Below are 21,577 nucleotides of genomic sequence, written 5' to 3' on the forward strand. Positions count from 1 at the left end.
TATTGCATTCACCCTATCACACCACACACAACCAACTCTGTATAATACATGCTAGTAGAGAGTAAGTGAGGTTAGCTATAAAATTACTTATCTGTACTTGACTTAGAATTAAAGTGTCCCAAAACCTGCACTTTTCCTAGTCCTAACCTCCTCTTGGCTTTGCTGTACTCTAGTCTAGCAGTCTCCACAGTGGAGTATACAACACAATCCACTTATATATGGGACAAAATGATTTAGAATGCTTTCTCCATTTTTTAAACCTGAAAATAAGAATTCATTTTACTAAATTTACTACATGAACTGACACTGCGACCCTCCCATAAGTACAAAAGTACATATAATTGGGATGGGTGGGTAGGCTCTAAACCTTTTCACAGAAGAGATTCCTATTCAAGAGAATTTGGAGACCACTGCTACCAACAACAGAGAAAGTAAATGAGTCCCAGGAGACAGATGACTCAAAACTGCATCAAATAATCAAAGAGAGAACCTATTTAAGGTGTTCAATATCCTACAGTGCATATACAAGTAAAGATTTTTCAACTGCATTTGTATAATCTGTTCTGATATAAACATAACTTACCTCATCTTGGACTCCACTGGTAGTAGTCAGCTTGCTCCCATCAGTAATTGTAATAATTATTGCTGGCTCCAAAAAAAAAGGATTTCTTCCCTAAAGTCAAAAACATATTGATTATATTAAAGTCTAGAGATTAACTTAATTTTTCTGAGTAAAAAGGCAATTTTCAGAACAGTATATCCTTTCTTGTTTTTAAATGACACATACAGTATATTCCTTTTATTTATTAAAAAAGTTTAGAATGATACATGAACTAAACAGAGGTTAACTTTGCAAAAGTAGGATTAGACAGAAAGAAAAATGGATTTTTCAATTCTTTGTACATTTCTGCATTGTCTTAATTTTTACAACGAGCATCTATATTTATGCAACTAAGGTATTTAATTTCTTAAAAGAGACCCCTACAGTTCAATTCCAATGATGTGACATAACTAGATATTACAAATTAATAGATATTATTTTTTAGAAACTTCTTAAAGAGGAAGGCAAAATAACAGGTGATTACTACTATGTAACCTATGCCTGTAATCAAAGTATCTAACCAAGTGACTAGGTAAACAGGGGGAAGGGCTCCAAGAGCCAGTTCCAGGGAAACAATAGGCCTATTCTGAACTTAGCAAAATTCAATAGTCCAACACGAAAAATTAAGGATAGTTACTTAAAGAAACTGCTTGGCAAGAGGAGTACAAAAACAACAGCAGCAGAGGCAGTGGAACACAGTGGAAGAGAGCTCTCAAATGCTCTACAGGTAGGATGAAGTAACTTCAGTAACTTCCATTCAAATCTCTGGCCAAGTCACTCTAGGAGTAGTACTATGATCAATTCTAGGCAACACATTTTGTTAGGGACTCAGATAAATATAAGCTTATCTTTTACTTATCAATGACTCTCATTTGCAATATTAAGCACATTCCATATAATGCTTTAAGACTCTTTAAGATAAAACCATAACCAAAGAGTGGAAGTTTCATGAGGGTAAACCCTGTGTTTGAAATCAAAGATATCAAATTCTCTGCCACTAACAGTGTTCAAGAAAGGACAGAATGGAGTTTTGCTGGGTATGACGTAGAATAGCATATGACAAATTTTAACGCGCATATGAATCACTTGGAGATCCTTATTAAATGCAGGTTTTGGTTCAGTAGGTCTGGAATAAAGACTATATATAAGGTTTCACATTTCTAACAAGAATGCAGGCTAGGAGATGCTAACGTCCACACTCCATACTTAGACTAGCAAGGATGTAGAGGGTTATATGCGTGTAATATTCTATGCTTCTATAACCTTTTCCTTACATTTGTATAACTCAATCAAGAACAGATTACAGTAAATACTCCATATTTGTTGAATAAATTTAAAAGCACGTTCACATAGTCATTGTGATTATAATCTAATCATCATACAGTGGGAGCAGGGGGACATCTGGTATATTAAATTTCTTGATTAAGGCATGAAATTGTGTATGTAACTGGCATATGTATTTTTCAAACTGGTGTCCAAGAAACAATGGTTCCAGATGGAGAAAACTTCCTCTTTTCAAATAAAATTAAAGTATGTTGGATATAACCTCTATAAGATTTTGAATACATGGTGGCATTCAAATGTTACTGGGGCCTTGCAGGAAAAAAACATGAATTTCCCATCCCTTCCTCCTCTGCAGCATTCATGGTATTTAGAACAGTCTGGGAAACACTACATTACACTATGTTGCCTCTCACACATTCACCCCCAACATAAATAAATTCTAATAATGCAGGTCTTTTTATGGATCTAGAAACAGGCATTGTTCAGTCTCTCCTCTGAGCTATGACTGGTTCCCTCAAGTAGAACACTTTTCTTTTTTTCCCTGCCCACATTTCATCCAATTCCTAACCATTCTTTAAGGCCCAGTTTATGTCTTCCTCTTCTGCCATGAAGCATTCCCTGATTACTCTGGCCTTGAATAATTACCCTCTTCCCTCTCTAAATTATAATACTGGTAGTTTTTAAACTTATATAAATAAAAACATAAACATAACTTTTCCTCAAATAAAACTGGATTTGGAGTGGTTTCATGAAGTACAGTTCGGATACCACTGTCCTACAGCATTTATCTTCTCACATTGTTTCCAATTTAAATACATAACATCTTGCACAAGGATGTGAATATACTTAACATTACTGAATGCTACACTTAGAAATGGTTAAGACAGTCAACTTTGTTATTTCTTTTTACTACATTTTAAAAAAAAATACACCATCTTGTACTGTTTGCTATTGTTTCATGTGTTGGAATACACTGAAGGCAAGGATGATGTCATATTTCTTCTTCAGCATTGAGCACAAAATATTTAACCACTGGACACTTAAATATTCATTGATTCACTGATTACAGCCTAATACAGAACTGCCCAAGTTCACAGAACCATTTAGGATAAATCAAACTTCAACAAGCCTCAAAAAATATATGTTACCTTTACCCCAATATAAATGAATACTTCCCAAACTTGACATATAAAAACTCATGAATTTGCTAGGCTACAAGGGTACACCATCTCCCTCCTATATCTGTCCAGCCATTCATTGTCCATTCATTCATGTCTGTCATTCAAACATTTACTGAGTGGCTACCATACTTCAGGCATTGTGTTAGGTACATGATACATAATCTCTACTCTCATATATAATAATACGTACCTAGGCACATATATCAATAACTTTCCTTTCCTGGTCTCTACAAATAACACTTAACCTTAAAAATTGGCAAAGGAAGATAAAGAAAATGAAGATGTTCTAGTATCTTCAAACTACTGTATCTCGATTCCATCTTTAAGCTAAAACTACTTTGGCTGACTTCCTGCCTTTCAAAAACATATCTGCAAATTTATTAAAGCCACCAGAGCATTGACCAAATACTTGCAGAAGTGCCTCTACATCAACTTTAATTTTAACCTAACCCAAAGTCCTATTTTCTGACCAAGTATGGCATCCATCTAGTCTTATTTTTGTGTAATTACACTGAAAATTATCCTCCCAAGGTCAAAGGATTATGTTTATAATTAAAGAACAATGACCGGCAGTATATTAGGAACTTCATGGGTGATGATGTCCATCCAAAAACTAATACATACTTTCTTAAGAATCATGTCTAAAAACCAAGTTTAAATGCATTAAAATTGAACAAAACATCTTTGAGATATTAAAAGTTAAGCTAAATTCAAACCCTAAAGTCAAAGTTACTTTTTCCTTGACAACAAAACTTTTAGTTGAAACTTTACTAGAGTCTTATACATATAATACTCTTCTGAGAGCCTATGCCTAAAATTACTATAATAACCAGGTACTTGATAATAACAATAAAGCACTTATATTTATCTCATTTGACCCTAAATACCTGGTGAGGTAAAATGTTCAGTGACATTAAACAATATAACCCTAAGTCACACAATTGGTAGCTGGCAGAGCCAGAAACTGATTCCAACTCTAAATCACACGGTCTTTCTGCAGCATCTGAAGGTCCTGTTGGTAGCAGCTACATTCTCTTGGATACAATTCTATACCAACCTGGACTGTGCCATGTTCATGCAACAATGAATGCTATTACAATTAGTTTGGTTTTATTTAATATATTTTATCTGCAGAGAAATTAACCACAATAGGACTATTCTATTACTTGGTTTCCTGGTGCTGTGATATCTCACCTACCAATTATCTGTATATAAATCAATATACCACCACCCAACAAAAAACACAATAAAACAAAATGCAATACATAATCTACTTTTGAAGACTATATAGAGTATATATACAAATACAAGATAAAGTAATATTAAGTTTTTTAATGGCTTTAAATTTTGGAAACCACAGATAAAGATCAAAGGCAGAAAAAAGTAAAGAAAAATATGGCCATTTTCATTTCACCTATTTATTTATTTAACCCTACTGTGCCTAAGATCCCTTTCTTTCTAAGATGAAAAGGTTTAGCCAAGAATCTTTCACACCAAGAAAAAGCTATAGTATTCGTTATGATAAAAATTAGAAAAATGATTTAATGAATGTAAATTACACACAAAAGCTTTTTTTTTCTTCAGGAAATAATTATCCCACCTTCTATATAAAAATGATTGGGTTAACATATTTACCTAAGCATAAATTTCTAAACTACCTGCAGAAAATAATCACACCATGTTGCACCAATAAAGTTTTATGTATAGTGTTACACTATTCCTCCCCCGCATTTGTAGTACATTTACTCTTCACAGAGGTATAATAAATAACTGGCATCTTTCTCTGACATTAACTTTTACTCAGCAACTAAAACACATTTTTGGTTGTCTGCCAGTATCACAAGATTTTTTTTTTCAAGTTTTACAAACAATAATCCAACTTCTCAAAATTCTAAGGTTGTGATTTAATCACTATAATATAGATATTTGGTGCAAAGCCTCTGCAGTTTAATAATTTCCAAACCTTTACCTTAAGGAATCACTTTTATATTTTTATTCTTAGTAAGTATGTTTATAAAGTCCCTCCATTTTGGGACAGTTCATATTAGAATTTCCCTCAAAATTTACCTTGGTCATAAAGTTAGCCTTTATCTTAGATGTAAGAGCTAAAAAAAAAAACCTCTGCTACAACAAAGACAGCCAGTAGAGGGACTAAAAGTTTACTTTTGCCATTAGCAGAATTAAACTCAGATGTTTTTCTGTCAAGAGCACTGGTTCTTGGCATAAAGAAATCTAGAAATATAACTAGAAAATACAGTGCAAAGTATAATATTCTACCTCTAGAGCTATTTATTAATGGAAATCTTGTCATTTGGAAAATGTGATTTTAGTATTGGGGTCAAAAGTCTCAGGTAAAAAGGGTTTTGTTACAGACAAGTATAACATTCATTTCACTTTAATTTAACATTATCCTGGTGTTAAATAAATTAAGGCATACAATCTCAATCAGAAAATTTAAAGTATAATTAAAAGTAAGTAGGCTCTTATCCACTAGAAACTATTTTTGAAAAGAAATGCTTTTGAAAATGTTAAAAAAAAGTTATTTAACAATTTGGAAATGTTAAAAGGCTAATTTCCCTCTAAATATATAAACTAATCTGATTCTCAGAATCAGAATTTTGAGTTTTACCCAAGAAATTTAAAATGTAGGAAGGAGGGATACAGGAATTTTACTATACCAACAAATATGTCTTAACTATTACCTTCCAAAGCAAAAGAAAGGCAGCATTCGGTAGATCTTTTAGTGGCTACCTCCACTGCAGGACCAAACGGCTGAAGTTTTCTTTCCATGCCACCATGATACCAGTGTTTTGAACAATCCCATAAGGATAGCCAACTGCCATCTGTGCCACACTTTTCCCATGGCTTAAGGCTTCTACTGAAGAGAAAATATGCACCAAAGATCCACTCTCTGACTCTCTCTCCTGTGACAGCATTTTCAGCTAATCTACAACTATTACTGTCTAGCTATTTTGCTATGTGCCAGGAAAGCTATGTATGGCCAATAGAGCTCAACAAAAAAAGATGTTAAGATGTGTAAAATTATACATCTAGGGTAAAAGTATATCACCTACCAAGAAAATCAAATGCTTCCAGAAACAGCCTGTGCTTTTTTTCAATCTAAAACTTTCTTTTCAACTACATTACAATGACAACAAGCAAAAATGTACAGAAATGGACAGTGCAGCCTTGAGAAATAAGTACTGCCATCACTAAAGGTTCTCATGCATATACTGGACAAGTACCAAACCAGGATTGCTGCTAAAATTTTATAACAGTTAAGTTCAAGACTAGAGCTTTAGGTTCCCTTAATTTACATCTCTGTAGAATCTACATAAATAGTAAAAATATGAAATAAAGCCTGCATTATCTACACTATTTTCCTCTATTACCATAGATAATAAAGAGTAACAATATATGTTCTTCTAAAAGACAACAAACCACCTCAAATTCATTTAGAAACTTTTTCTGACACTACCCTATATAATTTATCAAGTCAGATTCTACGAAAAATAAGAAATATAGAAATACTAACAGAAAAAATATTCTTCTACTTTAAGCTTATTTCTAAAAGTATCTTAGAATGCAATTCACATCCAAAGCCTTATTAGTCAAAACACTAATACACTTTTACAACTATACAGAACCAAGAAAAGCTTTTCATACATACACTGCAGCACAAGTCAACTAGAATAACACTCTTCAGTTCAGTACTGCTCAAACTTCAGACATTTGAATAACACAACCAGAGTTTTTCAATATCTACTTATTTTACCTGCACTAATATTTATATATTTTATTTTTCTTTAAATCAGGTCCTTTTTTTAATTTTAGCCTCAAACTCTAACAATGAAATCTATGAAATCACAGTTTCGATGTGCTAATTATATCTTCTATTCAATAACTCACTGTCATTAACACTGTTTAGCTATTTTTTTAAAGGGTGGGGAGGTTCATTATATTACCAGGATGAATATGCAACTAGTTAATGATACATTCCAAACAAAACATAATAATTATTTAAGTCAATAAAGGCCTGGCAGGCTTACATTAAAATCAATATTCCAAAGCCAGAATTAAGAGTTTTATGTTTGTTTTCAAATTCAGTAGTATTATTACGTTTATAATTAAGATTTCAAGTGGTGTAGTAAAAATGAGACTTTTGATGTTGTAACTCAAAATACTCATCTTAAGAAATTAGTGCTCTTAAAATAATATCTTTGGCTACACACAAAAGATCTCTGAAGAATACATTATAAATTGATTAACCATGGTTGCCTCTGAAGAACTGAAGTGAGCAACTGTGTAACTTTTTATAATGCTTGAACTTTTTAACCATGTGCATTTATTACATATTCAAAACAAGTACTCTTCAAAATTAAAATGTTCTTAGCATCCAAAAATAAAACTTTAAAAAAACATTTTAGAGTATAAAAACCAAAATATATTTTTAGTTTCAAGTATTTTCATTATATAGTTGTGTACCAATATAGTTCCTTTATCTAACCACCTAATTCTTTATGTTAAAAAAAAAAGCAGCATTAAAAACAGATGGAATATAATAACCTATAATGGAAAAGAATCTAAAAAAGAATATTTATATTTATATATATATATATATATACATACATATATATATATACAATGTATAACTGAATCACTGTGCTGTATACCTGAAACTAACACAACATTGCAAATCAACTATACTTCGATAAAAAATTTTTTTAAATTTTAAAAATCAGATGGAATAAGACTTGAGCAGAAGTAAGAGGGAATCTCTATGTTTATTTTAATATAATGACTAAGGAGCAATATCCTGGAATTTGATTTAAGTAACAAACTAAACACAGCTGACCCTTGAATAACTTGAGGTTTAGGGGCGCTGACTACTGCATAGTCGAAAATCTACATATAACTTTACAGTCAGCTCTCCGTATCTGCGGTTCCACATCCTTGGATTCAACCAACCCCAGATCGTGTAGTATTGTAGAATGTATTTAGTAAAAACATTCCTCCTGTAAGTGAACCCACACATTTCAAACTCATGTCACTCAAGGGTTAACTGTAGTAGGAATGTAAAAAATATTCACTATGAAAACTGAAGAATTACTACCTTGACTTTGTAAAAAAAAAAAACTAATGTCAAAAAAACTCAATAATTGATAAGTATTACTGCATCAAAGGACAGTAATATAAATTCAATATATCTAAAATATTAAATATTTAATAATATCACAGAATTTGAGTTTTACATTTGAACTGGAGTCTGAAGTTTGGATAAGATTACTCAAATAAGTAATTGGTTTTGGCATCATTTAAAAAGTAGTAGCAGGCAAATATTGTTTATACTGGCATAAAAAGACTAATAAGAGTATCAGAAATATAATTTTACTTCAGAAATACTAACATACTGGATAAAGAACATAATACATCCATTACATTAAGTAGATTTCATAGCATTAATTTAATTCCAGCAAAACATGTAATAATAAACATGTCAGAAACACAGGAGAAAAAGTGAAAAAATAAAAGCCAAGAGGAAAACACTCTCACAGATAGGTAAAGTCATACAGCAATAATGCTGAAAATTAAGGTGATCTCAAAAATAAAAAAATAAAGATCTATCTATTCTACCAAGATTAATCACATCTTTAACCATTATGGTTCCTTCCTTCTAAACACCCACACTACCAATGTTCTCAAAAGAATCATTCACACACACAACAGTTGTCCTACAAAAAAGATGGATTTCAACCACAGCATTCTAAGTATCTTCAAGACTACAATGGAAAAATGAAGAACTGCCTAATAAATGTTGTGTATCAGTCAAGTTAGCAATGAAGTATTAAACCTTAATAAAGGAAAATAATGTATAATAAACACTTGGAAAAACTAACAATCTATTGTTCCCCATATGCCATGGCTGAAAGTCAACCTTAAAATAATGTAACTAGATAAATCATAATGGGAGATTAGTTTTTAAGGGGCCCTGCTGTGTAAAAAAAAAAAAGAAAGAAAGAAATTTTTGTTTCAGTAAGATTTTTTAGAAGGAAATATTTAAATTTCTCCAAATCCATTACACAGGTATATGTACTTGAAGAGTTTCTAGAGTTTCTAGAAATTCATACTTGCTAGATTCTGATTCAAGTATTTATTTGATACATTTGCTAAATACCTTCTCAAGTGTTTACAGATTTAAATTTTTTATAATAGATGACATTTTTGGGAAACAAAAAAATCCACAAAATATTTGGGCCTATTGTTTAAAAACAATAAATTTATAAGCCTTCCTAACTATACATACAAGTCCACCAAGGTTTCACTTTAGAAATGAACCTCATGAAAAAGCAGATGTCGCACATGGATGGGTGGGTGACTGCACAGATTGTTACATGTTTTTGACTGCTACCATATAGCTCACCAAAATGGAAGCTCTAAGAACATGACAAGATAACTCTTTTTTTCCATTAGGATTTACATTCAATATAATTTTGTTTGGGATTAGATATTATCCAATCTGGATTAATAAAATTTAGATGTAAAGACGTTTTACTCTTTCTAAACCTGATTTAGGCCCAATTTTCTGGATGCAATTACAGTTGTTCTTACTGGTTTGAGAAATGGGATTGACAACTAAAAATGCACAACAAAAATTCAAAATTTTACGCTAGTTTTTATCTTCCAAAGTACATAAATGTACAGGAACCATCACAACTCAGGCATTAGTCAGGGACACAAAAACACTGTTTTGCTTAGTCCTAATAATCCAAAGTAGTCTACCCTGTAATTATCTTAGGGACCCAGCCTTTGTAACATCATCCACTGTGGTTTGCAGCCTAACCTTTCACAGAACACTGCATACTCAATCATCTTCAATTCTTGTGATTAAAAATAATGTTTTTAATCCTTTCAGAATAATTGTTTGGATGCTTCCAAGGTTTAAACTTCTGAATAACCAGAAGACTGTTAATGTTTCCTAAAACATAAGTAGATTCACTAGCTTTAAGACAAAGGGAGAGTTTTTCTTTAATATGCCAACATCAATCCTGCCATTGACTAGTTATAAATTACATTACCTAATAGCTAAGGCTACAATTACTTTTTCTCACATACTCAGAACTGTTTTCCTTTCTATAATAAAGTTTTTCAGATAACATAATCCTTCCAAGGACTTTCACGTGTTCCCCAGCTTATCTGGGCAAAACTAGTAGATGGAAAATGTTAAAATGTCATTTCCTTTTAAGGCACACATAAAAAAAGCAAGAGTACATAGGACTTAGAAAAAGTTTTGATAAGAAATCACTAGGCTGATATAAATTTGTTCTTTGGTTACAACTAATGTCCTTAATTATAATACTTTAAAGTTAAAATACCCTTCATGTGCTACTATTTCTTAATATAATCATCAAACTTCAAATCACATGGGCCCTAAAAAAGAAATATCACATAAAATAATCCTTCCTAGGCTTATCCTATTATGTTCTTTTCCACATAAGTCTACATTACAAACAATGAAAGGGACCATACATTTTACATTTGATCTTTCTTCTGGACAAGAACATCCTCCACCCCTATCCTAATCATCGCCAACCTCAATTCTATAATACACAGTTATAAAGCCCTAAAAATGGACTCATATATATTTCCTAAAAGAAACTAAAAATCTTTCTTGCTCTGAAAATCAAAAACATGTATTTAGTTTAAGTACCCGTTCTTAGCAATCTATTTTTGAATAATAGAGACTTTTGGGGAAAGACTCTTATAATATCAATGAGGAGGAATCTACAGCGTTTCAATTCAATGCTGAAAACCATTATGTTCCCTATGGCAAGAAATTTTACTTTAGCTGGAACTACTGGACAGGTAATTCTAGCTCCATGTGATGGATGTATGTTGGGTTATGGAACAATTTTTACTGTTTTTTTCTCAAAGGTTTCATTTTTTTTTTTTTTAAAGCTTGTACCCTATTACGTGTTCACCATAATATTAGGAATGACAATAATCATCATCATCTGAGTTCCTACCATGTGCCAAGCAGGCACTTTGCTAGATGATTAACAAATATTATTTCCAATCCTTAAAAATCTGTTCAAGATCAGTATTACCATCATTTTGCAGATGAGAAATTTGAAGCTCAGTGAGGTTAAGGGACTTGTCAGTCAATACAACATAAGCGAGTAGTAGCAGAACCAGGCACAGACAGTTCTAATGAAGCAGTTCTTCCCCTATTACCACACTTCTTTTCTTAAAAAAGCTGGATAAAATATTCCATGTACCCACAATTCCAAGGTGTAAAATTCATATAAAAAGGAAATTTACAAAAATGGTAATAGGTGTGTTACAATAATACATTATGTTATGTATCACTTAATCTTCACCACAATTCTGCTAGCTTCTTTCATTCTATTTTCCTAATGGGGAGACTGAGACTGGGTTTACATAACTTGCCAAGAACCCATGGGTGAAGTGGGAATTCATAGAGCCAAACAGATTTTTCTGAATCTTAAAACACAACGTTTATAAAAATCTAGAAAAAATTACAGGTGAGTAGTCGTTTAGTCACTTGTTGATGTTGGACAATAACCAGCATAAAAATAATAAAGTAAGATAAAAAACTTAAGAAAAAAAATGTTTAGAGATTTTCAAAGTTATCTTATGTCAAAGGAAACATGCTGGTTAACTAATTACAAATTGTCCAGGTAAAAGGTTACAGCAGTAATACTGTCAGGCATATTCTACTGGAAAAGTCAACTAATTAACTGATTAGATTAATAGACACATATGAACTAGATCAGAAACTTAATAAAATATGAAATACAAAATCAAAAAGTGACATTAAATAAATTTTAGCATCTAGGCTTTAAAATAATAATGGTATAAAATCCTGTCAACTCTCCCACACATTCACGTTCTTAAGTTTTTCCAGAGTGGGGAGGAACAAGGGAGCGGGAAGGAAATCCAACTGAATGTAACAAACATTTTAATGCAGTGTTACAAGAGAAGCTAAATGTAACAAAATGACAAAATGAAACACCTGCTTTTCACAGAATTTAAAGAATGCATATTCCATAAGAGAACTACACATATACCTCCCCAAAAAGGACTCAGATCTACTGGTTACACCTTCAAAATTTGCTCTTAAATAATACACAAATTACTAATAAAATCTGAATAAATATTCCATAACCAATTGTACGCTTTTGAAATGTTACATAATATAAAGATATTAAGCATTTTGACTTTTCTGGGCTTTACTTTCTACATTTACAAAATGAGGAACATGAAGTAAACTTCCAACATCACTTTCAATTCTAAAGCCCCATGAAACAATAACCATAATAATACTTATAGAAAATCTAATGAAAAGTTCTATCAGTAGATGCAAAAAGTTCAATTTTTTTCAAATGTATATAAAAATTCACTACACTTCACACTTAAGATATGTGTATTTAAGTTATATCTCAACAAAAAAGTTTGGGGGAAGAAGAGGGATCAGGGAATAAAGACTAAAACAAAACCAAAAAATCTTCAGTACTTCATGCATGACCCAGAAACATGCTCAAATTAAACAGATTAATAAGGCTAAACAAAAACTAAGTTTGTATAAGGAAATTACTTCTTTAAAATGAAAGAAAACAGGGTTGGTAGATGTGAGCACTGATCAACCGAAGAAGCCCACCAAGATGATTTTATTTATAAGCATATAAATTTGAGTTTAAGATTATGAGGACTAAAAATAATTTTATATACTTAAGAAAATTTCAAGTTATAAAATACTGTATAATCTCTGGAGAAATCCATAACATGAACATGCTTATACTTTTAGCTAATTCTGACCATAAATGATCTTAAATCAATTCAAAATAACTGAATTAAGTGACATTCTTTCATTCCAGTATTTGTTCCTGGCCTTTCAATTCTCAGGTGTACATAGTTTAATTGACATTCTTTGGCATGAAGGGAAAATAAAATTCTCTTTCAAGAAGTAGGACATATTTTTACCTTTTGTACTTCTAATTTCTTTTCAATAATTTCTAATTAAGAAAGCAATGATGTCTTCGGGGTATTCTTTTTCATACTCTTAAAATTCACAACAAGATAGTTTTTTGATCCTTTAGATAACAGATTTAGATTGTAAAATTATGAAGAAAAATTATAATAAGTGTTCAAAGAAAATAAAACCTGGGCCTTGAAATTTTTCATTTAAACTACAATCTTTAAAATTAATGCTCAATAGGAAATAAATCATATCTATGTTATGCTACTTCGGGCTCAAACTCAGTCAAGTATTTTAATATTCTATTATTCTTACTAAAATATTCCTTGATTTACCGATAGATATGTTCCTCAAAAGTCCCTTGCTAATCAAACTTGTGTAAATCTCATCTTAAACGCACTAGGGGGAGCTCCCTATTTGAAAAAATCCTGGAACATGCGCTTTTGTCTTGTAAGGGTTCCTTTTCTAACTTGTATTCCTACAAAAAAAGGTGACTTTCTGACTTACCTGCTGAACTATATTCATCTAGTTTTCATTCAATATTGTTTTTTTAAAACACCATCCATGTACTTTATCCCAACCTTATCAACTGACATTAAGACAACTTTGATCAAGTTATATTTACTTTTCACACTGCTTCCCAAGGAAGCAATACAAAGAAAGTCCCCCCCAATATATATGTATATACTTAATATGCTACTAATAGATTTCAAAGCATGTAATAAAAATCAGCTTTAAATATCAATAGATTTTTATCACTGTAATTTCAAATTCAAAGCCGAAAGATTATAGAAAACAGAGACACATAATCTACTGAGGGAAAAAGTAGTATGTTTTATGTCCACTGAACACTTCATAATTTTTAAAGTACCTTTTAATATACCATCCCATTCCAACCTCTCATTGATTCTATAATGAGAGTATAAATGGTTTCATTACTGGCAATTTGGAATATGAAGAAGCAGAAGCCCAAGGTGGTAAAGCGACTGCCCAGCATTTCGTAGTAATTCAATGTTAAGGCCAGGACTCAGATCCAATTTTCACATTCCTGGCCATTGCTCTTCTTTTACACAATTAAAGATGGAGAAAAAAATTTAAGCAAGTTTGTTGTAGAGTCCCTTATCCATCAATAATAATTATTGAAAATAGTTTTAGGAGGCTTAAAGTTCAGGGACTTGCCAAGACCATTCAAAGGGGAAAGGACAGTCTCTTCAACAAATGGTGCCTGAATACTGGATACCCACATGCAAGAGAATGAAACTGGACCCACAGATGGTGCTCCACACCATATACTAAACTAACTCAAAATGGATTAAAGACTTACATGTAAGATCTAAAACTAAAACTCCCAACCAAAAGAAAATATATGGAGAAAGTGTCAATAACATTGGATTTGACAATGATTTCTTAGATACAACATCAAAAGCCAAGCAACAAAAGAAAAAATTAAACTGGAGTACATCAAAAATGAAGACTTCTGTAAATACGACAATCAACAGAGTAAAAAGGCAACCCATGGAAGAAAATACCTGCAAATCACACATCTGATAAGCAGTTAGTCACTATCCAAAATATTTAAAGAACTCCTACCAACAACAACAAAAATTTTAAAATATGCAAAGGACTTGAACAGACCTTTCTCCAAACCCAATATACAAATGCCCATCCAGGGTATGAAGAGATGTTCAATATAAATAATAATCAGGTAAATGTAAATAAACCAATGAGATATACTTCAAACTCATTAGGATGGCTAATATTAGAAAAAAGGAAAATAGTGTTATTAAGGGTGTGGAAAAATTAAAGTTCTTGTGCACTACTAGTGGAAATAAAAAACAGTGCAACCTTTATGGAGAACAATATGGCAGTTCCCTAAAAATGTTTAAATAGAATTACCGTATGATCTAACAATTTCACTTCAGAATATGTATCCAAAAAAACAAAAGAACCTCAGAGATATTTACACACCATGTTCATAGCAGCATTATTCATGAAAGCCAAGAGGTGGAAGGAACCCAAGTGTCCATCAACAGATAAAGGGTTCAGTAAAATGTGGTGTACATATACAACAGAGTATTATTCAGTCATAAAACGAAAAGAAATCCTGACACATGCTACAACTTATATGAACCTTGAGGACGTTAGGCTAAGTGAAATAAGCCAGTCACAAAAAGATAAATACTGTATGAGTCCATTTATAGGAAGTATCTCTAGATTAGTCAAATTCATAGAAACAGAAAGTAGAATGATGCTATTCTTTCATTGCCTGGGCTGGGGAGAGGGGGAAATGGGCAGTTATGCGTTCACAGGAATAGAGTTTCAGTTTTGAAAGATGAAAATGTTCTGGAGATTAACTGCACAACAGTGTGAATATACTACCACCACTGAACTGTACATTTAAAAATGATTAGGATGGTAAATTTGATGCTGTTTTTAACCACAATTTAAAAATTTTAAAAAAAGGTCAGAGACTTAAAATATTTACAAAATACCATTCATCATTGTTTTCAGTTCACAGTCAGCACAGGATGTTCAAGTATAATAATCTTTCTTTTGAAAAGATACCTATAGAGCAATAAACACCAAACTATTGTTTATACATTTGTTGATCGTCTAAGGGAAACCAAAAACCCAGATGGGGATCAAGTTTTTATTACTTCACCTACCAACAGTAAAAGAAAAGCCCATATTATATACTACCTGCTTGGGTGAAGGGAACTGCTAAATGGGTACCACTTAGGTAAAGGGAAAAAAGTAGTATTATTAGAACTCTACCTGAATTATCTGCTAAGTTCACAAATAGCTCTTTAAGCTGAAAAATAAAATTGGCTAAAATTATTCTAAGATTCATCCAATTTTATCTTGTCTAAAAGCCATCATTTTTCAAAGAGGTAATAAACACTTGGAATTAAAAATCCTCAAAAAATTAAACACATGTTTTACCTTCTTTTATGTCACTAGTCAAGGACCATCTTCACTAGGGGCACCGAGTAGTAGGTCAGGTACCCTTCTAAGTCCTGGAGCAGTCAAATCAGTACTAGTATATTGAGTAGTAGAAATATGGAATCAGTCCAGTGACAAAAATGTACTGCAGGCTAGTATAATATTTAGTGGCTAAACCTAACTGGAACCTAACTTCAAAAAAATAACAATTTGAAAACACTGGCAGAAAACAGAACTTGGAAAAGTATGAAAAATAAACTGATCTACATATCAAACATATCAGACCTCTAAAACTACCTATGTCCAAACTTTAGATATTAAGGCAGGTTCAGATTTTCAGCGGCTCTCAAAAGATCAGCATTATTTGAAACTCTGGTGAACACATGTGAAAAAAAAATCTATCAAATTTAGCTAGAATGATAAGCAATTTAGTAAGGTGTTAACTATAATTAAGAAAAATTGGATACACATTGTTCTACTGTTCCACATTGTAGTGGTATCAGCAAATGGTACTGATTATCAAAATTAAATATTTAAAAGGACTCCTATATGCAAGGAATTTTTTAGTGCTGATATTCAAAGTGCTTGAGGAAAACATTCACCAAGAATCATTTTCTTCTCAGCTACTTTAACCTTACTGATATCCTGCAAATTCTGCTAGTATCCTAACTAGTATCTCAAAGATGTTTTATTTGTAGGTATTCTAACTAAATTTATGCAATATATATTAAAAATACTCTTGGAATTGGTTATGGGAAATCAAGTATTTTCCGTATTTCTGTGGGGGAACACATGTGGAGGTATATATATAAATATATAAATACATATATATAACTCACATTTAAGTGTTTGAGAAACATTATTCAGAACCCACATAAAGGTTTTTAGATGTTTTATAAAATCAATATGCTCTGTCTTCCAGAGCTGGTTCACCTTTTCTCATTTCCTTGAACTGCTGAGATTATATACAAGTATTTAGTACTGTGGGCGCCACAGATCCTAGTGAAGAGCTTGAAAGGGAAAGTATTTATGTACAAACACCGAGGTTACAGAATAAAAGTATTCCACAGAAAACAGGCAGATACCCTTACAAAGGAAATACATGAACTGTATTAAGTATTAAATATTTGAGACATCCAAAATTCCTGATAATTTATCTCTTGAACAGAAAATACCTATTTAAGTCAGCAAGAAAAAGTCTTATGATAAAAAATATCTTCTGGAAATACGTTCTCTTCTAATTAAGCACTTTATTCAGTCATTGTCATTTTCATTTGGAAAACTGTGGCTCCTTAAATTATTTTAATGCTAGTGTCATTTTTATGTGCCAATTCAGGACATGAATATTACTCCTACTGTCTTTGCTTATTCATCAAAATAACTGAGAAGCATTATCCTTCCCTCTTGTTGAATTAATAAATCCTAACAGACAAAAACAGTCTAATCTCCAGGCTCTTCTCTTGGTCAAAGTGATAAGAGCACAGCAGGACCACTTTCAACCTCAAACTTTTTGTGAGCTCTATAGACAAGAACTTAAGTGTTCTCTGATGGAAGATGGCAACTGGGAAAAAGAAAATACAGGTTTAAATTACAAATGTCCTCAGCCTGTCCAGACATACAAACAGTTTTTCTAAGGAAGCACCTTAAGAAATATTTTTAACAGGAAGTAGAAGGTAAATGTGTCTAAATGCCTTTCCCACTTATAAAATGTGATGCAGAAAAACAAAATTAACAATTCTGCTATACACTGACAACCTGACAATCATAAGGGTAAGTATATCCAATAATAAGGAAATAAAGATAACTGAATAATGGCAAGTTTCTTATCTGTCTTTGAACTCAAAGTTTAGATCAAAACCTTAAGCAATAAGACTGCATAGCACTACAGGTAACAAAAGAATATGCAAGGGAAATAAACCATTATTTTAAAGAAACAAACTGAAAGGTTCATGGCAAACCTGCCTAAATTACTAAGAGTTAAAAAATTAAGCAGCACAGAGAGGTGAAACATAAAAAGATCAATGTGGTAAGAAAATACACATTTACTACTTAAACAGTGGAAGTACAATTCTGTAAAAATAGAAACAAAAGTGACTCTGAGTTGCAATGTATACTCTAAATGCTACAAGACTATATTCAACCATTTCCAAAGACATTTAGATGCTGAATAGTTATCCCTAAGAAGTAAAGCGTAAACATTTCGAAAACAAAGGAACATTTCGACTTCTTTTTATATAAAGAAACCAAAAATTATAGTTGTGGGCAGAAGTTCCCTGAAATTTGTAAAAGTCATGAACACTGTGGCTCATGGAATTTGGGGAAAGAATAGTGTATACCTAGAAGTATCATTGTGGTAATAGTGCTTTGCACTACAACATAAAAACTGATTTCTTGGGTTTAATATTCTTTTGTTATGTGTTACATTACACATTCTTCAGAATCTTTTATTTTCCAGGTCAGCAATCTCGTAAAGTATTAAAATGGACCACCTTGCATTATCCCATAGTGATCTATCGTGTGACTTAAAGCTCTTGTCTCATCTTCATACAATTAATAGCAAGTGCAATAGAGGAACTGGAGGAGTTTAGGGAGGTAGGAAGGGTTCTTTCATATTTTCAAACAGCCTCTTTTCCAAGGGTTAGGAGCTTAAAAACAAGAAAGAAAACCACTCTGGACCTGCCACTTAATTCAAGAATGGCTTCAGAATTCTTGCATAGTGGCTTATTGCACACACTTCAAAAGCTGAGAAATCTTAATGTACTCAGCCAGTTACTGCACACCAATGAAAACCTTCTTACCTCTCAGAGTTATAAAATATGGTTAAGTTAAACCCTGATACGACAATTAGAATAATTTTCTCTAACATTTTAACACCACTTATCAACAACTAGTGTCTGTAAGTCATTGCTATAGTTGCACAACTGCCTGTGGGTAGACAGACTGTCAGAGAAACTGAGTGTGGGGAGACAGGATGTTTTCCCTTTTATTTCCTGAATGAATTCAAGAGGTTAAAACCAAACTCGTATCAACTTTACAGCAAAGAATTCAGACTCGAATTCTGAATAGAAACACACTTTAAGGGAAGATTTAAAAAAAAATGAGGGCTATAAAACCATATACAATGTGGTCAGAATTTCACTTTTGAATTATGTGCATATTGTAGTTTAAACCGACATGTTTTATACTTGTATTTCATGTTATGTAGTTTTTGGACTGGGCTGTGTTTTTCCACAAAAAGAAATAATCAACTGTTTTCCACCTTAATATTCAACCTACCTGCCCATAGTTGTCTATGCCAGTTACTAATCTATTTAAATTTAATAAATCAAAAGCTGTCCTTAGGGATTGGCCAAGAGTCGTAAGTCCTTCAGCCTGAAGGTTTTTCAGTTCATTCATAAACGTTGCATGGTTTTCCTTCCATCCGGCCTGAAACGAAAAACGTAAATAATTTTTTCCCCATATTTTAAAGCCATGTATACACGGACAGCCGTTACAATCTGCCGTTCACCAAGTAGCTGTTTCACTTTACAGTATGCTTTTGGTTTACGTGTCAATAACGTATCACTGCTGAGGAAACTCTCCTCCAAAGGTGGCCAAGAATAAACCTGCTGGCTCTACAGCTTTCGGTAGTTACCAGCCTTAAGACTTTAACTTCCCAGGGGAAATGTGCTCCCCAATCTAATACCCAAAATTCGGGGATGCAAAGGTACTGGTGGAAAGCAGAAGTGAGCGGGACTTCTGAAGTTAACCCAGAGCTCATCCTACCCGCCCGCGGCCCACTCGGGGAGAATCCGGAGACCCACCCCACAGCCCCCCGCCCCCCCCCCGGCCCGCTGGCCCGCCCCAGCCTCGGGCCGATTCCCCTTTAATGCAAACCCGGGCTCGGCGCTGCCGGGCCCGGCTGTCACTCGGGCTAACTTGAATAAATATCCCCCACAGTTCATTGCTGCCGCTCACGCCGCGGAGGGGAAATGTCGGCCATGTTGATCGCAGCGCCGCCGCCGCCGCCGCCGCCGCCGCCGGGCCGGGCTGGGGAGGGGACGGCGGTGGCCCGGCGACTCCGCGCCGCGCCAGGACGCTCCGGAGCGGGGGAGGGGGTGGGAGCCCGCAGGGGAAAAGACCTCAGCGCCTGGAGCACAGCGGGTGGGGGAGGGGAGCATAATGAAGGGTGAATGGGGGGGCGGGGAGGGCGAGAGAGGAAGGAACAGGCTAGGGAAGGGAAGGGGGAGGGCGAGGGCTGTTACCTTGATAGCATAGGGCGGCTCTTCGAAAGTGACCAGCATATACCTGTCTCCTCTGCTCGCAGGGTCCCGGGCACGGAGCTGCGGAGAGCGGGTGGGGGACGGGAGGAGGAACAGGGCGGGCGAGAGAGAAGCACAGAAGCGAGGTTACCGGGCGAAGAAGGGGCGTCCAGCTGCTCCTCCGCCCCCCACAGTACCGTACACGCCGCGGCCACCCCTCCACGCCGCCCCCTCTACACACATACAGATCGGCTACCACACACCGCCCGGGGCCGGAGCCCGGGCCCGGGCCGAGCCCGGCTCGCAGCGCCCGCCCGCCCGCCCGCCCGCGCGGTGGGGGAGGGGGTCCCCGAGCCCGGCAGCTCCCGCAGTCAGGTCCCCGACACCTCCGCCTCGCCGCCCCCGGCCGTCCTCCCCCCACCCCTGCCACCCGCGGGCTGCCGGGCCGGGGTCGCCGCCCGGGCTCGATCAGTCGGTACCTTCATGAAGGTCTCTACCGCGCCTTTGGCCGTGTCCAGGTAGGTGGTGCCCAGATGGCTGCGCTGGTTCATAGAGGCAGACGTGTCTATCAGGAACAGTAAGATGGGCATAGTGCTGGCCGGGGACACCGGGGCCCGAGGTGGTGGAGAAAGAGATGGTAGAGGTGGAGGCGCCGGTGGCGGCAGCGGCGACCGCCGCTACGCGGGGCGGGGGAGCGCGGCCCCCGGGAGGAAAACACCGTCTGGGTCTTTCCTCCGGCTCGGGGAGTTTCTCCCCCGATAGTTGAGAGGAAACTCCCCAGACCCAGTCCTCCCCGTCGTACCCCCGCCTCCGCCTCCTCCTGCCTGCCTGCCCTCTGGGGCGGGCGCCCGGCCGTCTGTCTGTCGGTCCGTCCCCCCCGCCTCGGGGGTCCCGTCCCCGCTCCCGGCCCCTGTGTGTGTCCCAGCGGGAGACGGGCCTGGCTCCCTACCCCACCCCCGGTGCAGGGAGTGGGGACCTGGGAGCTGGCGAAGAGGGGAGTGGGCTGAGGGGAGATTGGCCCTGGGGCTGTTGGGAGAAGTTTCAGGGACTCCCTCCGCACCCCGGCGGTGTCACCACTTTCTCAGCCCCTCTCGCTACTGAAGCGCTTTTCTCTCTCACACTCCGGTTTTAACTCGGGCAGGGGCTGCAGAGGCTCCGCCCTCTGACACGTCCTCGAGCCACGTGATGCACCGCCCCGCTATGCTATTGGCTAGTCCCTGGCCTCTTATTAGCATATTCAAACAGCTCAGGGGCGGGGGAAGCTAGGAGGCCGGCTCCAGAAACAGTTACGGAGCACGCGCGGAGGCGGGGCGTCGGGTGCGCGCGAGAG

At 35.5% G+C, this 21,577-nt stretch overlaps 1 protein-coding gene across 4 annotated transcripts in view; it reads right to left on the minus strand.

The window, feature by feature from the left end:
• Positions 1-21,337, minus strand: part of INTS6 (integrator complex subunit 6) — an 82,195-nt gene extending 60,858 nt beyond the window's left edge. Inside the window, exons 1-4 of one of the 4 annotated variants that reach the window (XM_064493182.1) lie at positions 20,727-21,337; positions 20,251-20,328; positions 19,283-19,432; positions 584-673 (exon numbers count right to left, since the gene is read on the minus strand). In XM_064493182.1, coding sequence (XP_064349252.1) covers positions 584-673; positions 19,283-19,432; positions 20,251-20,328; positions 20,727-20,837 — 429 coding nt within the window. In that variant the 5' untranslated portion in view covers positions 20,838-21,337. Of the gene's footprint in view, positions 1-583; positions 674-19,282; positions 19,433-19,882; positions 19,979-20,250; positions 20,329-20,492; positions 20,512-20,726 lie in introns of those variants that run through there. The other 3 variants (XM_064493183.1, XM_031465964.2, XM_031465966.2) reach the window with 3 other exon arrangements.
• Positions 21,338-21,577: the final 240 nt, after the last annotated feature.

This window comes from Camelus dromedarius, chromosome 13 (assembly GCF_036321535.1).
Source record: "Camelus dromedarius isolate mCamDro1 chromosome 13, mCamDro1.pat, whole genome shotgun sequence".
NCBI lineage: Eukaryota > Metazoa > Chordata > Mammalia > Artiodactyla > Camelidae > Camelus > Camelus dromedarius.